This window comes from Ruditapes philippinarum, unplaced genomic scaffold, assembly GCF_026571515.1.
Source record: "Ruditapes philippinarum isolate M1 unplaced genomic scaffold, ASM2657151v2 ctg252_1_1_1_1, whole genome shotgun sequence".
Taxonomy (NCBI): domain Eukaryota; kingdom Metazoa; phylum Mollusca; class Bivalvia; order Venerida; family Veneridae; genus Ruditapes; species Ruditapes philippinarum.
This window is the reverse complement of record NW_026859757.1, coordinates 245,840-262,750: the sequence shown is the minus strand read 5'-3', so window position 1 is coordinate 262,750 and position 16,911 is coordinate 245,840. Positions and strand designations below refer to the sequence as shown.

General features: G+C 30.9%; 1 protein-coding gene across 19 annotated transcripts in view; it reads left to right on the top strand.

Annotated features, from left to right (window-relative positions):
• LOC132757814 (dual specificity protein phosphatase CDC14A-like) overlaps positions 1-16,911 on the top strand; it is a 41,627-nt gene that overhangs the window by 11,875 nt on the left and 12,841 nt on the right. For 18 of the 19 annotated variants that reach the window (XM_060749248.1, XM_060749244.1, XM_060749250.1 and 15 more), the window contains exons 5-12: positions 4,985-5,064; positions 6,122-6,188; positions 6,947-7,009; positions 8,842-8,929; positions 14,540-14,770; positions 15,073-15,263; positions 15,703-15,825; positions 16,423-16,541. In XM_060749248.1, the coding sequence (XP_060605231.1) occupies positions 4,985-5,064; positions 6,122-6,188; positions 6,947-7,009; positions 8,842-8,929; positions 14,540-14,770; positions 15,073-15,263; positions 15,703-15,825; positions 16,423-16,541 (962 nt within the window). Of the gene's footprint in view, positions 1-4,984; positions 5,065-6,121; positions 6,189-6,946; positions 7,010-8,841; positions 8,930-10,100; positions 10,189-14,539; positions 14,771-15,072; positions 15,264-15,702; positions 15,826-16,422; positions 16,542-16,911 lie in introns of all 19 variants that reach the window. The other variant, XM_060749232.1, reaches the window with a different exon arrangement.

Sequence of the window (16,911 nt, the reverse complement as noted above, 5' to 3'; positions counted from 1 at the left end):
GATTCAATCAGTTAACAGCGATATAGAGTACACTTCAACTGGAATGCTTTCATGTACAAGGCATTTAATGTAGACACTATATGCATAGTCACACAGCTTTAAATATTTTATTGTTATGTTTATCAATAGATATGTTATATAATTATATATTTTACATGAAATTCAAGTTATAACTACACATAATTTGAATATTTTGAACTTTCTGTTTCACTAAAAAACACACCCAGCAGTGTGATTGAATTACATGAATATTTTATAAATGTACTTTCCAAATGATTTAACATTAGAACTAGATTAATGGGTTCTTAAAACTTTTATGAGGAAATAATTACAAGCTGTTGAAACCTGATAGTTATAGCCAAAATTATTTTAACATGTAATAGACCATGCACCAGTATTTAAATAGCAAAGAATTGGTTTAGGATCATTATAATTTTATAATTAAATATAAATCAATATGATATATATGTTCAGCAACCTACGGTCATACATGTATATTTATCAATTGTAATGGTCCATTAATGATATGAAATGGATTTTATTAGATTGATGCCTACGTACATTTGTATGTAATGATTAATTTTATGAAATTGTTAAAGTTTCTTTAATTTTTAGCTCGACTTTTTTTTTTGAAAAAAAAATAGAGGTATTGCTACAGTCAGGTCGGCGTTGCCGTTGCCGTTGCCGTTGCCGTTGCCGTTGCCGTCCGAAAACTTGTACCTGGATCATAACTTTTTTATTTCTTTGTGTATTGTCTTCATACTTGGCCACAACAACCCTTGGGACAAGACCTTTCAGTAGACCACACTAACCTTGACCTTCATCCATAAATGACCTTGACCTTCAAGGTTAAAAGTCCAATTTTTGCTTGTTCATGCTGTTATTGGCTGTAACTTTGTTATTTTTTGAATGGATTGTCTTCAAACTTGAACATAATAATCTTTAAGGATATCCCTTAAAAATAACCAGCCAGACCTTGACCTTCACTCATAAAAGACCTTGACTTTTTGAAGGTCAAATTATTGAAATTTTCATTTTTTTTGGCTTTTATTGGCTGTAAGTTTGTTATTTTTGAATGGATTGTCCTGAAACTTGAACATAATAATCTTCAAAGATTACTGTTAAAGATATACCGGAAGACCTTGACCTTCACACATTAATGACATTGTCTTTGAAGGTCAAATTATTGAAATTTTCATTGTTTTGGCGGTCACTGACTGTAACTTTGCTATTATTGAAGGGATCAACTTCATATTATTAGAGAACATTCTTAAGGACCAGACCTTGTTGTTTATCAAACCCAACTTTGCTTGGGCTCTTAAATGACCTTGACCTTGAAGGTTAAATTACTGAATTTTCTCAGATTTGTGCAGTAAATGACCATATTTAAATATTTATTGGTGTGTGTGTGTCTATATATATATATTTACAAAAACAACAACAATAACTAAAATTGTGTCATTGTTTCTATTTATAGAATTGCGTCATTGTTTCTATTTATAGAATTGCGTCATTGTTTCTATTTAGAGAAATTGGGTCATTGTTTTTTTTGGGTTTTTTTTATAGAAATGCGTCATTGTTCTATTTTTAGAGATTGCATCATTTTTTCTATTTTTAGAAATTGCATCATAATTTCTATTTTTTAGAAATTGCATCATTTTTTCTATTTTTTAGATATTGCGTCATAATTTCTATTTTTAGTATTTTTAGAGATTGCATCATTTTTTCTATTTTTAGAAATTGTGTCATAATTTCTATTTTTAGAAATTGCGTCATAATTTCTATTTTTAGAAATTGCGTCATTGGTGCTATTTTTAGATATTGCGTCATTTTTTCTATTTTTAGAAATTGCGTCATAATTTCTATTTTTAGTATTTTTAGAGATTGCATCATTTTTTTCTATTTTTAGAAATTGCGTCATAATTTCTATTTTTAGAAATTGCATCATTGGTGCTATTTTTAGAAACTGTGTCATAATTTCTATTTTTATAAATTGCGTCGTAATTTCTATTTTTTAGAAATTGCGTCATTGGTGCTATTTTTAGATATTGCGTCATTTTTTCTATTTTTTAGAAATTGCGTCATAATTTCTATTTTTAGTATTTTTAGAGATTGCATCATTTTTGCTATTTTTAGAAATTGCGTCATAATTTCTGTTTTTAGAAATTGCATCATTGGTGCTATTTTTAGAATTTGCGTCATTGTTGCTATTTTTAGAAAATGCGTCATTGTTTCTAATTTTAGAGATTGTGTCATTTTTTCTATTTTTAGAAATTGCGTCATAATTTCTATTTTTAGAAATTGCGTCATTTTTTCTATTTTTAGAAATTGCGTCATTTTTTCTATTTTTAGAAATTGCGTCATAATTTCTATTTTTAGAAATTGCGTCATTGGTGCTATTTTTAGAAATTGCGTCATTTTTTCTATTTTTAGAAATTGCGTCATAATTCTATTTTTAGAAATTGCGTCATTGGTGCTATTTTTAGAAATTGCGTCATTTTTTCTATTTTTAGAAATTGCGTCATAATTTCTATTTTTAGAAATTGCGTCATTTTTTCTATTTTTAGAAATTGCGTCATTGGTGCTATTTTTAGAAATTGCGTCATTTTTTAGAAATTGCGTCATAATTTCTATTTTTAGAAATTGCGTCATAATTTCTATTTTTAGAAATTGCGTCATTGGTGCTATTTTTAGAAATTGCGTCATTTTTTCTACTTTTAGAAATTGCGTCATAATTTCTATTTTTAGATATTGCGTCATAATTTCTATTTTAGTATATCTAGAAATTGCGTCATTTTTTTCTTTTTTTAGAAATTGCTTCATTTTTTCTATTTTTAGAAATTGCGTCAATTTTTCTATTTTTAGAAATTGCATCATTGTTGCTATTTTTATGCCCCCGCCATGTAATGGCCGGGGCATATAGTGTTACCCTGTTCCGTCCTTCCGTCATTCCGTCATTCCGTCCTTCCGTCATTCCGTCCTTCCGTCATTCTGTCATTCCGTCATCATCAGTTTCCGTTCATTATCTTAGTAACCGTTGCACATATTCAACTCAAATTTGACATATGGATATGTCATGAGAAAATACAGGTCAAGTTCGAATTTGGTCATGGTTCAATGATTTTTGGCAGAGTTATGCCCCTTTTACTTTGAAAATAATATGAAATTTTCAGTTTCCGTTCATTATCTCCCCAACGGTACAACACATTCAACTCAAATTTGACATATGGATATGTCATGAGAAAATACAGGTCAAGTTCGAATTTGGTCATGGTTCAACGATTTTTGGCAGAGTTATGCCCCTTTTACTTTGAAAATAATATGAAATTTTCAGTTTCCGTTCATTATCTCCCCAACCGTACAACACATTCAACTCAAATTTGACATATGGATATGTCATGAGAAAATACAGGTCAAGTTCGAATTTGGTCATGATTCGATGATTTTTGGCAGAGTTTTTATGCTCCTTTTACTTTGAAAATAATATGAAATTTTCAGTTTCTGTTTATTATCTCCCCAACAGTACAACACATTCAACTCAAATTTGACATATGGATATTTTTTTGGAATGCCAAGGTCAAGTTCGAATTTGGTCATGGTTCAATAATTTTTGGCAGAGTAATGCCCTTTTCACTCCGAAAAAAATATGAAATTTACAGTTTCTGTTCATTATCTACCCAACAGTGTTACATATTCAACTAAAATTTGACATATGGATATGTCAAATGAATGGGCAGGTCAAGTTGGAATTTGGTCATGGTTCGATGATTTTTTGGCAGAGTTATGTCCCTTTCACTTCGAAAATAATATAGATACATCTTAGGAATAGGCAGTTTAAGTTTGAATTTGGTTGTGGTTCAATGATTTTGGACAAACTTATCTTTCTTGAATATTGGAAAAAATTTTGAACTTTCAGATTCAGCACTCATACTTATGTGGAAATGTATGTAGCCATTATTTTGGCTACAAATATGAAATATGCTATTTTCAAAAGGTTAAGACTGATAATTTCAGTGCTTTGAACATTGTATGAAAATGGTTTGTGTTAACATTGAAAAGTTTTAAGGGCTTTGAACTTAAAATGAAAAAAATAATTTGTGCAAACAAATTTGGAACTAAATATAATAACATCTGAAATTTTGGCTGCATGCGGGGGCATCCGTGGCATGATGACACATTTCTAGTTAGAAATTGCATCACTTTTTTATTTTTAGAAATTATGTCATTTTTTGTATTTTTAGAAATTGCGTCATTTTTTCTATATTGAGAAATTGCGTCATGTTGCTATTTTAAGAAATTGCGTACTGTTGCTATTTTTAGAAATATGCTTAATGTTTCTATTCATATATATACAAAATATATAAAGAAAACTAATGTGACAAGACAGACAAACTAAATTTATAAAAAGGAAACGTTAATATATGTTCAAACCTTTCTATGTTTGCGTTTAGAAAAAGTAAAAAGTCGAGCGTTGCCCCCGCCCGGCGGTGGCTCTTGTTATTTTATGTTTGCAATATCAAATTATAAAGTCTTAGATTTAGATTAAAGAAATGATTTGAAAAAGAAATCTCCGTGTACTTTGATTTTTTTAACATACGGTATACATGTAAGAACTTGAATGCTTGTAATATCGGTACTTTATAAGCAGAAGTTAATGCATCAAGTCTGGTCTAGTCTATCAGAATGGAATCATTTCGAAGTGGAAAGATGTGCAGTTTGACCAGGCCCTATACTTTAATTCCTATTAGCTGTTGAACTTTAGTAGTATTTTAATCTGATAAGAACTTATCATTTATATATGATCAACTACTTGTAACATTGAAATATAAATCCTGGTGAATTGACTAGTTTCAGCTACAACTGGTTTTGCATGTTTTGTAAAATTTCATTTAGATGCTCATTAAGTATGTTACTAATTTTAGTTGATATATTATCTCAACAGAATAATATAGTTAATGATTTTTTTAACTGTTTTTTATTTCAGATTATATATTTAAAAAAGACACCAGAAGAAGCATACAGACCGTTGGTTGCTGGTTCAAACCCACCGTTTTTACCCTTTAGGTAATTTTATCATGACTTTCACATGTCATAAATAAACAGTGTTTAAGTTTCATTTAGTAAGAAGAAACTGTTTTAAAGTGACATTATGCTCATATTTTCATAGTCAAAGTGTGCTGAATTGACAATATATTTCATAAGATGAGTGTTAAAATGGTGTTTGACCAACAGTTTATTTTGGAAAATGTTTAGGATAAAATTTAAAATCTGCCTAAAAAATAAAAAGACTGCCCCACTCTTTTTATAAACTAAATGTTTCAGGTAAGTTCTAATTGATATTTTCGGAAATTTCGTTTCGATCCTGGGTTTATTTATTGTTTATGTGAAGTAAATAATTAAATTAAAAGGAATAATGGCAATATAAAAACTTATTTTGACTTTCACCTGTTCACTCACTGTATACCCTGGAATAGGCATAATGTCACTAAGTTTTTTATCTTCATGAAGATATTTGTGTTTTTTTTTAGCCTTGTTTTTTACCATTTTTTTTTTCACCCTTTGTATATAATATTTACCTCGTGGCCCATTTTTCTTCTTTAAGAATAAGCAATAGTTAAGCTATATTTTGGTCAATATTGAAGAATCTTTTTGTTTGATTATGCTTGTACTGTGACAACAATGTTCTGCAGCATTGCTTTCAGTCATTTTAATAGGTATGAAAGCATGAAACATACCAAAAATATTTTGTTGAATTGAGCTTAACTGTAATAGCCTACAGCAATACGTTGGTACAGTAAGATAAATGTTTATTGATGATGTACCAAGATAAATAACTTCAAATTTAGGTCATGGTCTGTCATATTCTTAGATATATATGTAACTGACTGGTCCTTATTTAATTTTAACCTATTAAAATAGTTTACTCAACGTATAGTGGTATACAACTGTGTTGCTATTATATTAAAGGCTTTTTAAGGCTCATATGTAATCTTTGGGTTGATAAGAGTTTTTTTGTATTTATTGAATTTTCAGATACAACAAGGTTTTAGTGATTTGTTTTGAAAAATTGATTGTTATGACAGTTCTGTAGCATTTTCATCAAATGATGCTTACATTTCAGGGATGCCTCCTTTGGTGCCTGTACATATAACCTCACATTATTAGATGTTTTACATGGTTTAAATAAAGTAAGTTTTCCTATTATGTTGTTTTTGTTTTTGGTACATTTAAAAAATTATAACAGACTGACTGTGGGCAATACATTGCATATTATGTAGGTAGGTTGTTCAAATAGCCACACTTCTCAAGTCTTTTTGAAAAGTTTGGCAGTTTAAATCTTAAAGTCAACTGATAATCGAATATGTAAACATCATTGAAATTATTCAAACAGTATAATTGAAATACAAGAAGTACTTAAACTAGTTTAATTGAAATTGTATATGGAAGGTATATAATTTAAGTTTTCCATTTAAATAGCATGTTATTACTTTTAATAGAACATAGAAGTAAAATAAATCAGGCTTTGTCTATTTAAATATACATGTATAGCATAGTATTTTTGTGTGAAGAGATTGAAGGCTGAATACAGGGGGCAGTCAATTTATGTTTTACCTCTCTGGCGTGGGTTCGATCCCCGTGAGATGCTTTGGTAGTTTAGCGCAGAGGAAGGTAGTCTAGTACTGGTGTAACTCTCCAGGAACGATGGTTAGGAAACTACCAGCCTATATGACTGAAATACTGTTGGAAAAAGGCGTAAAATGAAACAAACAAACAAACAATTTATGTTTTTGTATCAGTATTAAATCATAACCTACTGGCTTGATTGATTGAGCATTATTTATGATACATATCTTTTTTTACATATTATAGTTGAAGATAAAGAATTTTCTTAATTATATTATTTATCCTTTCATTTTGTAGTTATTTGTTTCTCTCTTATTTTCAGGCATTAGCAAATGGATTTTTTAATTTTGATACATTTGATGTGGATGAATATGAACATTATGAGGTAAGAAACATTAGTGTATTGTGTTTAATTCTCTTGTCCAATCATCATATACTAATATAGGAGAGTTAAGCTGGATTGGTACACCTGACTAAGCAGATAAATGTACATTTCTATTACATGTCCGGATTGTCATGATTAATTTCATGAGTTGGCCGTAATCTAGACTTAAAGATTTGACAGTCTGGGTTAAATACTATTCATTGAAATAATTTGGTAATTTAGAAAAGCCAGTTCATAGGTTATTTGTATCATTCTTCCTTTAATGAGATTTTAAAAAAGTTAACATGGATGAAGAAAAATAAAGTATATTTATTATACAATTTTTTTTCAAGATTTTATTTTCAAAACACCAGATGGTCACAGACCCATGTGGCCGGTATTTACGCACTATATATGGCTACAGTAATGTAACATAATTTTTAGCCCCAAAGTATCATAATAACATATTCAAACATACGAATATACATGCATACACACTTATACATGTATATACATAAAATGATATATACACCCACCCCACACATATACATGTATATACATAAAATGATATATACACCCACCCATGTATACACATACACTGTACATCCACACAAGCATAAACACTCTTATATGTGAAGGATAACACATGAAAGATATCAAAATAATATTTAGAACAGATGTACACTTAAAGATAGCACTACTGTAAAAGTTTGAAACAATTTTGCATTGATCATTTTGAGACAGAGCTGAAATGGGTGTTATACCCAGTTATTTACATTTTTTTCAGCATTTTGAACTTTATTCATTTTAAGTCAAAACGCACAAAATCTTGCAAAACAAATATCTTGGTACTTCCACATAAATAGCTACAAAGTTCAAACTATCTTGTAATATCTAGATAAGTCTGTTTACATGAGGTATCTAAACATAGAAACATCTAATATGTTGCTATTTGTTGGATTTTTGTTTTATTTGCACAAATTTATAAAGTATTAGCAACATAATGTATGTTTTGACTGAGACAGAGTACAGGTAATGTTTCTGGGCATCCAGCCATATAATCATTCATTCATCTAGCTTTCTTCTCTTATAACATTATCCTGTATTTACTGTGCATTAACTGCAGTCAGACAAAATTAGGCTAATCAGAGTTGACAGGGTTTATATAGTGGTTGCACTATATGTCTTAAAATAGGAACAGAGAAAACCAGTTTTTGTTGGTTTATGATGATAATGTATCTAACAGACTATAGCACATGAAGTGTATATGTCTGCTTATTATATACAATGCTAGCATCCTAGTTGTTTATGTTGCATACAGTTAATTTTGACTCGAACTTGTTTGTGTGAATTGTTACTATACTTATAGGTATAAGATTATAAGAATTAAATTTTTATGGCATCAAGTAAATGACATTACATCTGTGAAACGAACAAACTGTTAATAGATTAAATATTGTAAATTGTAACATAGGGCACAAGTTTCCCTGAAGTAAATTTTATATTCATATGATATTTTAAACACAGGTTGATTATTCCCGAAGAGTAATTATTAATTTGAACAGTGAACAGAACATATAAATTGGCATTTGATAGCGTTTGATAATAAAAGAAGTCACAAGTAACAGATTGTCAGTCTTCTGACAAGAATTTAAAAAACAATACTTTGTTATATTTGTAGCAGCATTGCGAATTCCTTTAATATTACTAATTAATATCAATCAAATGTTACTGTCAATATGATTGATTTTATAAATTAATGATTATCACACAGCAATATTTCATATTCCAATCACAAAGTTTTCATGTTTTCATCTATTTCATTGATTATACATCATAATTTGCATTTGCAGAAGGTAGAAAATGGAGATTTCAACTGGATTGTGCCAAATAAATTCCTAGCTTTCTGTGGACCACACCCCAAAACCAAGATAGAAAATGGTAAACTATCAACAGAGCCTGCATGTAGTTATAGAGCCCAACAGTCCCTGGGTTTTTGCCTTCACCATCCATAATTTCTACTAACACTTCCATCAATAGTTTTCAACTAACTTTCATCAATGTTGACTCTACTTTACACATGCTCAGCATCTAATTTAATGCAATAATTTTGAAAATCGGTATTGCAATACCTTTTTATTCTGTATCATACTTGTACTGTACATATTAATTCACAATTATAAATGTTGAATTTCTGTTGTGCTAAATTGGATTGTCTCTGAAAAGAAATGTGTGAGACATTTTTTTTACTGTTTTTTTTCTTGTATAAATTGTTGTAAAGTAAGATGCTCAGATTAGCCTGTTAAAGAAGGGTCATGTCTGTTAAAGCTGTTTAAAAAAACAACACAAATAACAAGTAAACAAAAACAAAAAACACAACAAATGCTCAATTCGGAATTATATGAGACAGCTTTATCAGACAGTATATCAGAGAAACAGGTGGAAATATTGTCTAGCATGCTATTTAATGTGGAGGAAGGGAGACAACTTGACATGTTTCTCTGATACTTTTCACCTGTCATGACATGTTTTCTAACAAATACCAGTAGTGACAATAACTAGATGCTTTCATATATATCCCCTATATAACTGTATCACTATACCTTCTACTATGGATATATACATTATGTTATAACAGGTGGTGCATTCAAACTTTAGTTAATTTACTCTTCAGAAATTCACTAGTTCATAAGTTGATCATTGCGATAATCACAAACCTTGCTGCAAAGTTGCCAGCATTTTCATCTAATAAACAGTATGTTGTTGAAAAAAAAGAGGCCCAGTAATTTATCATTACTGCAAAACTGGGCAAAAATTTTATGCTTATTTTACATGGGACGCACATCTAGATTAAGCTCTGAGAAGCAAAAGAAATTTTTGAAAAAAAAATGGAAATGAAAACAAGGGAGAAAATTTGCAAGCTGTGTATCAGTTCTTGTTATAAACATATATGATATATCCATAGTGTTATTATTACAGCCTCTCTCTCCAGCCGGACACCAAACTCCTCATCATCGATCTGTCATCCTTCATCTGTGTTAACATATGAGCATAGTTATAATGTTGTAACTGTCTATTTTAACTGTTTTATTTTTTCCCTTCTCTGTAACAGAGGGTAGAAAATGGTGATCTTAACTGGATCATACCAGACAAGTTCCTAGCATTTAGTGGACCTCACCCAAAGAGCAAGATAGAAAATGGTAGGTTATTGTAGCCATATTAAGGTAACAACTTGAGTGGCCAAAATATGGTTTGATATTGTGTTGATTGAACACTGTAACACAGCCTTTAATTTCTGCCGTACTTGAGTTATTAAAAAAAAAATGCTCTTGTTGTTGCTTATTTTGCTTTTACTAATTTACAGTTGTTTTTGCTACTGTTACTGCTTCACAATATTACATTCCTAATTTGTGTCAAAGAAGTTGACTATTGTAAATGTTTTTATTTCCATACCAAATATACTTCTAAGTTGGCAATATGGGTGTGACATCACTTGAAAATTTGATTTACAATAACTACATGTATATTGTTCCACTGATTATTTCCTAAAATAGTTTTCTTCGTTCACCAGTTTGTGATATAATTTGAAATTATGTATAGTTTTATACATGTAATGCTATAATTTGCATGTTATGTTCCTTTGTTTGCATTCTTTATTATGTATACTATTGTATGGCAACTTATTTATGTGTTGGCCGTTCAGAATTGTAGTATTGAGAGAATGTAGCAGTACATATATATCTGTAAGTACTTGTAAACATAATTGGGGGTTATTTATAGAGCAGTGACAGACAAATCTGTGTCAAAACTTTGATGATTAGCCAAGGTTTTTGTTAGATTCATAACTACTTAAACTGGTAAACAAAATATCAAATCATCTAATTGGAAAACAGGATGGTTGTTAGATATGCTTGTCAATTTTTTTTATTTTTTTTTCCCTAACTCAATAATATTTAACAAAATATCTGCCTGTCAACCCAGGGATCATGAGTTGAAGCTCTCCTGGTGCCACAATCAAGTTTCCTCCTATCATTATGACACCAGTACTGGTTAGTTCCAGGTAGCAGATTCATTAATACATATTAACAAAATTTATAACCTACCTGTGATAATTAGTAAATTTTATATCTCTGTCATAATCTATACCGGTATTCACTCGAGCATGTAATAGATAATGAACACTAATATTTCATGAAATATTTTTATAAATTTATTAACAGAAACATTGTATTTTTTCCATAATCTTATGGTCGATTCTTGAAAGAATTGTAACATAAAATGTGTCTGGAAATTGTACAGAAACAGAATAAAATGTTCTGGGAAACAAAATATTACGCTGCTAATTAAAGTTGGGTTTTAACCGTTTAACAATGATTAATTGCATGCATCATTCACTTTTAAGGAAGTGTACTACGATAATTCCTCCATACAAGCATTCTGGGTATATATATTTTTTTAATTCAAACAATAATTTTTGCAGCGGATATATAGTTTTATACACTTTAGCCTTGAATGATACATGTTTAAAATAAAATGATCATATAATATTTCTAGAAGTTTCAATATATTTTCCATTTTCCCCAATAACAATTTACTGACCATTACAAATAGAAATTGTTTTAAAATTTTGAATTTTTTTTTCAACTCTTTTCAAACTTTAGTCAGGTATCTGTAAGAAAGATTATGAAAAAAAAAATGACTTTAATAATTTCCTTTAAACAAAGATTTTGCTGAAATTTGTAAGATTCATTGAAGGCAGGAAGATAATTTTTTGCTGTCTTTCATTCATGAAATACGTTTTTAGCTCACCTGTCACAAAGTGACAGGGTGAGCTTTTGTGATCGCTTTTCGTCCGGCGTCCGGCGTCCGTCCGGCGTCCGTCCGTAAACATTTGCTTTAACATCTCCTCATAAACCACTGAGCCAATTTCATCCAAACTTCACAGGAATGTTCCTTTGGTGGTCACCTTTAAAAATTGTTCAAAGAATTTAATTCCATGCAGAACTCTGGTTGCCATGGCAACCGAAAGAAAAATCTTTAAATATCTTCTTTTAAACAACCCTAAGAGCTAGAGCTTAGATATTTGGCATGAAACATCTTCTAGTGAGTGTCTACCAAGTTTGTTCAAATAAAAGCCCTGGGGTCAAAATTGGCCCCGCCCCAGGGGGTCATTGATTTTCCCTATATGCATATAGTAAAAACTTAAAAAATCTTCTTTTAAAGAACCCAAAGAGCTAGAGCTAAGATATTTGGCATGAAACATCTTCTAGTGAGTGTCTACCAAGTTTGTTCAAATAAAAGCCCTGGGGTCAAAATTGGCCCCGCCCCTGGGGGTCATTGATTTTCCCTATATGCATATAGTAAAAACTTAAAAAATCTTCTTTTAAAGAACCGTAAGAGCTAGAGCTTAGATATTAAGCATGAAACATCTTCTAATGGGTGTATACCAAGTTTGTTCAAATAAAAGCCCTGGGGTCAAAATTGGCCCCGCTCAAGGGGGTCATTGATTTTCCCTATATGCATATAGTAAAAACTTAAAAAATCTTCTTTTAAAGAACCCAAAGAGCTAGAGCTAAGATATTAAGCATGAAACATTTGCTAGTGAGTGTCTACCAAGTTTGTTCAAATTAAAGCCCTGTGGTCAAAATTGGCCCCACCCCAGGGGGTCATTGATTTTCCCTATATGCATATAGTAAAAACTTAAAAAATCTTCTTTTAAAGAACCATAAGAGCTAGAGCTTAGATATTTGGCATGAAACATCTTCTAGTGAATGTCTACCAAGTTTGTTCAAATAAAAGCCCTGGGGTCAAAATTGACCCCGCCCCAGGGGGTCATAGATTTTCCCTATATGCATATAGTAAAAACTTAAAAAATCTTCTGTTAAAGAACCCAAAGAGCTAGAGCTAAGATATTTAGCATGAAACATCTTCTAATGAGTGTCTACCAAGTTTGTTCAAATAAAAGCCCTGGGGTCAAAATTGGCCCCGCCCCAGGGGGTCTTGATTTTCCCTATATGCATATAGTAAAAACTTAAAAAATCTTCTTTTAAAGAACCCAAAGAGCTAGAGCTAAGATATTTAGCATGAAACATCTTCTAATGAGTGTCTACCAAGTTTGTTCAAATAAAAGCCCTGGGGTCAAAATTGGCCCGGCCCCAGGGGGTCATTGATTTTCCCTATATGCATATAGTAAAATCTTAAAAAAATCTTCTTTTAAAGAACCCAAAGAGCTAGAGCTAAGATATTTAGCATGAAACATGTTCTAATGGGTGTCTACCAAGTATGTTCAAATAAAGCCCTGGGGTCAAAACTGGCCCCGCCCGGGGGGGGGGGGGGTCATTGATTTTCCTTATAATTTATGTGTATAGCAAAAACTTAAAAATCTTGCTAGAGTTTAGATATTAAGCATGAAACATCTTTAAGTAAATATCTACAAAGTTTGTTCAAATAAAAGCTCGGGGGTCAAAACTGGCCCTGCCCCAGGGGTGTCATTGTTTTTAACTATATGTGTATAGTAAAAACTTTAAAAATCTTCTTTTAAAAAACCCAATGAGCTAGAACTTAGATGTTTAGCATGAAACAACTTCTTATGGGTGTCTACCAAGTCTGTTCAAATAAACAAATAAAAGCCCTTGGGTAAAAATTGGCCCGGGGGTCGGGGGCCTATATACAGGTGAGCGACCTCAGGGCCATCATGGCCCTCTTTTTTTATGTTTCAGCCACAAAACTCTTTTATATTGCTAAACCATGAGGTGTTTTGTTTCCTTTCCAAAACTGGTTACAGTATTTTTGTTTATAGTTTATTAAGTTGCCTTATTTGTTAAAAAAGGGTATATGAAGAACTGTTAAGATTCCAGAGCAAGTAATATTAATATTTTCTTTTATGGTCAAAATCATGTTAGACCACTTAAAATGTTTTTTTCTTTCATAAACAGCAAATTTTGCTACATTTGTATTTCTAATTCTAGTTTTAGAACCTAGTATCTCCCAAGTCTTGATATCATGTTTATTATTAGTAGCTTATAATGGTGTACTCGTGCTGTACTTCTGACCTGTGTGTTATAACAAACAAGATATGAAGTCATGTAAATAATACACTATCTATTATCAGAATTTATATAAACAATACTGATGATGCTGGGAGATAAAAAGATTTGAACTTATGACTGGTTTATGAACTTTATTCATACATTCATGAAGGCCAAACCAGTTGGTGATAATATCTTACTCTTGCAAGTTTCTATTTCACCTTGAAAAAGTTATAGAATAGATTTTTTTATCTTGAAAACTTTGAATGATATTTGCCTTTCATGTTGTGATAAGACTTACTTTCTGTAAAGGAGAACATTTTGAAGTTGATTACTTTTCCATTCATATGTATTATATGTCGAGATAAAGTTGAACTAGATTATACATGTACATGACTGTATGTATACAAAGGGAGAGGAAGTTTGCACTTATTATTAAAACATATGTATACCAGGTTGACTCCCCTTATTTGTTTAGTTTAAAGACATACAAGTAATTTGAAGTGTTTTTATTAATTTGTAGGTTACCCATTACATGCTCCTGAGGCCTACTTCCCGTACTTCAGAAAACACAATGTTACATCAATTGTGCGTTTGAACAAGAAAATATATGATGCACGTCGGTTCACAGATGCTGGTTTTGACCATTTTGATCTCTTCTTCATTGACGGAAGTGTTCCTAGTGACACTATAGTGCGGCAGTTTCTAGAACTCTCGGAAAATGCTGAAGGTGGTATAGCTATTCACTGTAAAGGTAAGTTATTTAGAATTTGTACATGTTGTAACTATCCCATCTACTAAATAATTCAACATAAGCAATAAAAGAAAATAAGAAAAGTTAGTGTTACTGATGTACTGAAGTATTTGTACTTTTATAGTATACATACATCATTGTGTTTGTTATTTCTAAAATAAGTCTCTGTTCTTATATTAAGATAACTGATGTCACTAAAATGTTACACTAGGTAAACTTGATATATTTGGACATTTAAACAAGAAAACATAGCAATATCTTAACTTGTACTTTGAACATTGATATATGACTTTATATTACAGCTGGTTTAGGTAGAACTGGTACACTGATCGCATGTTATATGATGAAGCATTACAAGTTTACAGCAGCAGAGGCCATTGGTTGGTGTAGGGTATGTCGGCCAGGCTCAATTATAGGACCACAACAAAACTTCCTTGAGGAAAAACAAGCATGGTTGTGGATGCAAGGCGATTTATATAGGGCCAAAGTGAAGGTTTGTGCACTACATAGAGTTTTCCTCCTCATTTTCTTTTATTCCCTTTGAAGATAAATTGTGACGTTATTGAGGAAGTTAGAAAATTTAAAAAAGTGGGTTGATCAAAAACTTTGTCAACTCGAAAGTAAAAATTCATTTTGATGGAGAGGTAGGAACATAATAAACTTAGAGCATCTTTTTAAATTATGTACATACAGAATAACTTGATGGAAGTTTACTGTGTTTCAAGGCAGGTGCTTTCTTGTCCCTGAATTAAGTCGCAGAAGGACTTCTTGTGCTTTCCTAAATGAGTTAAAGGGTGGAAAGTCACTTTTTGACCTTATTACTGTTGATCCAAACAAAACATAAAGATTTGAAGTACTATGCCGGCAAAATAAACACCCCTGAATAAAGTATAAAAAGTTTAATGAAATGCTATTGTTGTATTGTGTTACAGGAAGGAGACAAGAGGAGAGAGAGACATCATAGTGTCTCTAAACTATTGACTGGTGTAGATGACATGAGAATACAGGACTCACTAGATGTTGGTTATGTCAATGCTTGGAGCAATGAAGATGATGTATGATAACTACAAGACAATTTATTTAAAGGCCCATTATGCCTAGAAATGCTTAAATCATTATTTCTCAAAAGCTTTTTACTTTTGGTGTCCTGTTATACTTGGCAAAATATTACTCATTGACAAATTACCTGAACCATATTTTTCTTATGTTGCCTTTTGGTATTTAGTACAGTTATGGTGATTAAGTACTTTGTATGGAAGTCAATTTACTATTTTGTTTCACATTCAGTGCTTCTTTCTTCATGTGATTAGCATCTAACATGCTCTTAAACCATTATTTAAAAGTTATAAACCTCATGTTTGCCCTTTTTAAAGAAGAAAAAAAGATTCCTTTCTGAGGCATAATGTGCCTTTAGAAAAAAGCAATATTTTGTAAAATGCTAAAGTAACAATTGATTAAGGTTTATCATATAAACATTTTTTTACTCATATTATTGAAATTGAATGACATATTTATGCTTTTGTTAGACTTAAAGAGAAATTCAGATGATATATTGATTTGATATACATTCATATTTTTAATTAAACTTATTTTTGGATGCAGTTTTAAGATACAAATGTAGTCTGGTATTGTACATGAATATTATATTATAGAGAATATACACTGGCCCAGTAACAAGAGGAACTAGAATTGAAACACAGGGTGATAAACTGAATCAGCTGAAGCTACTACGGGGTAAACACACACGGTCTGCCACTACAGGAGGTTTAGGGTAAGAGCCTTACATTGATTTAAAATATACATTTATTGAAGAAATAAAGCTCTGTGTCGTAGGCAAGGCAATAATAGAGTACATCCATCTGTTTAGAGTAGTCAAGTAAGTATTAGCTTGAATAGTTGAGTAATAGATTTGTATAAAATACAGAGTCACTAATAGTTTAATAAAGCAGGGAGGCTTTTATTCTGTATAAAGGTAAGTGTTTCTGAAAGATAAATCTTACTGAAGGTAAGTTTTCCTCAAAAGTATGGGAACCACTTAGATTTTCTTCTCATTTCAGGGTTTTACTCCCTCTTTAGTCTATTTTACATACCAAACTGTAGAAATAAAATTTATTGGTTTAGTCTTCATAAACTTTAATATC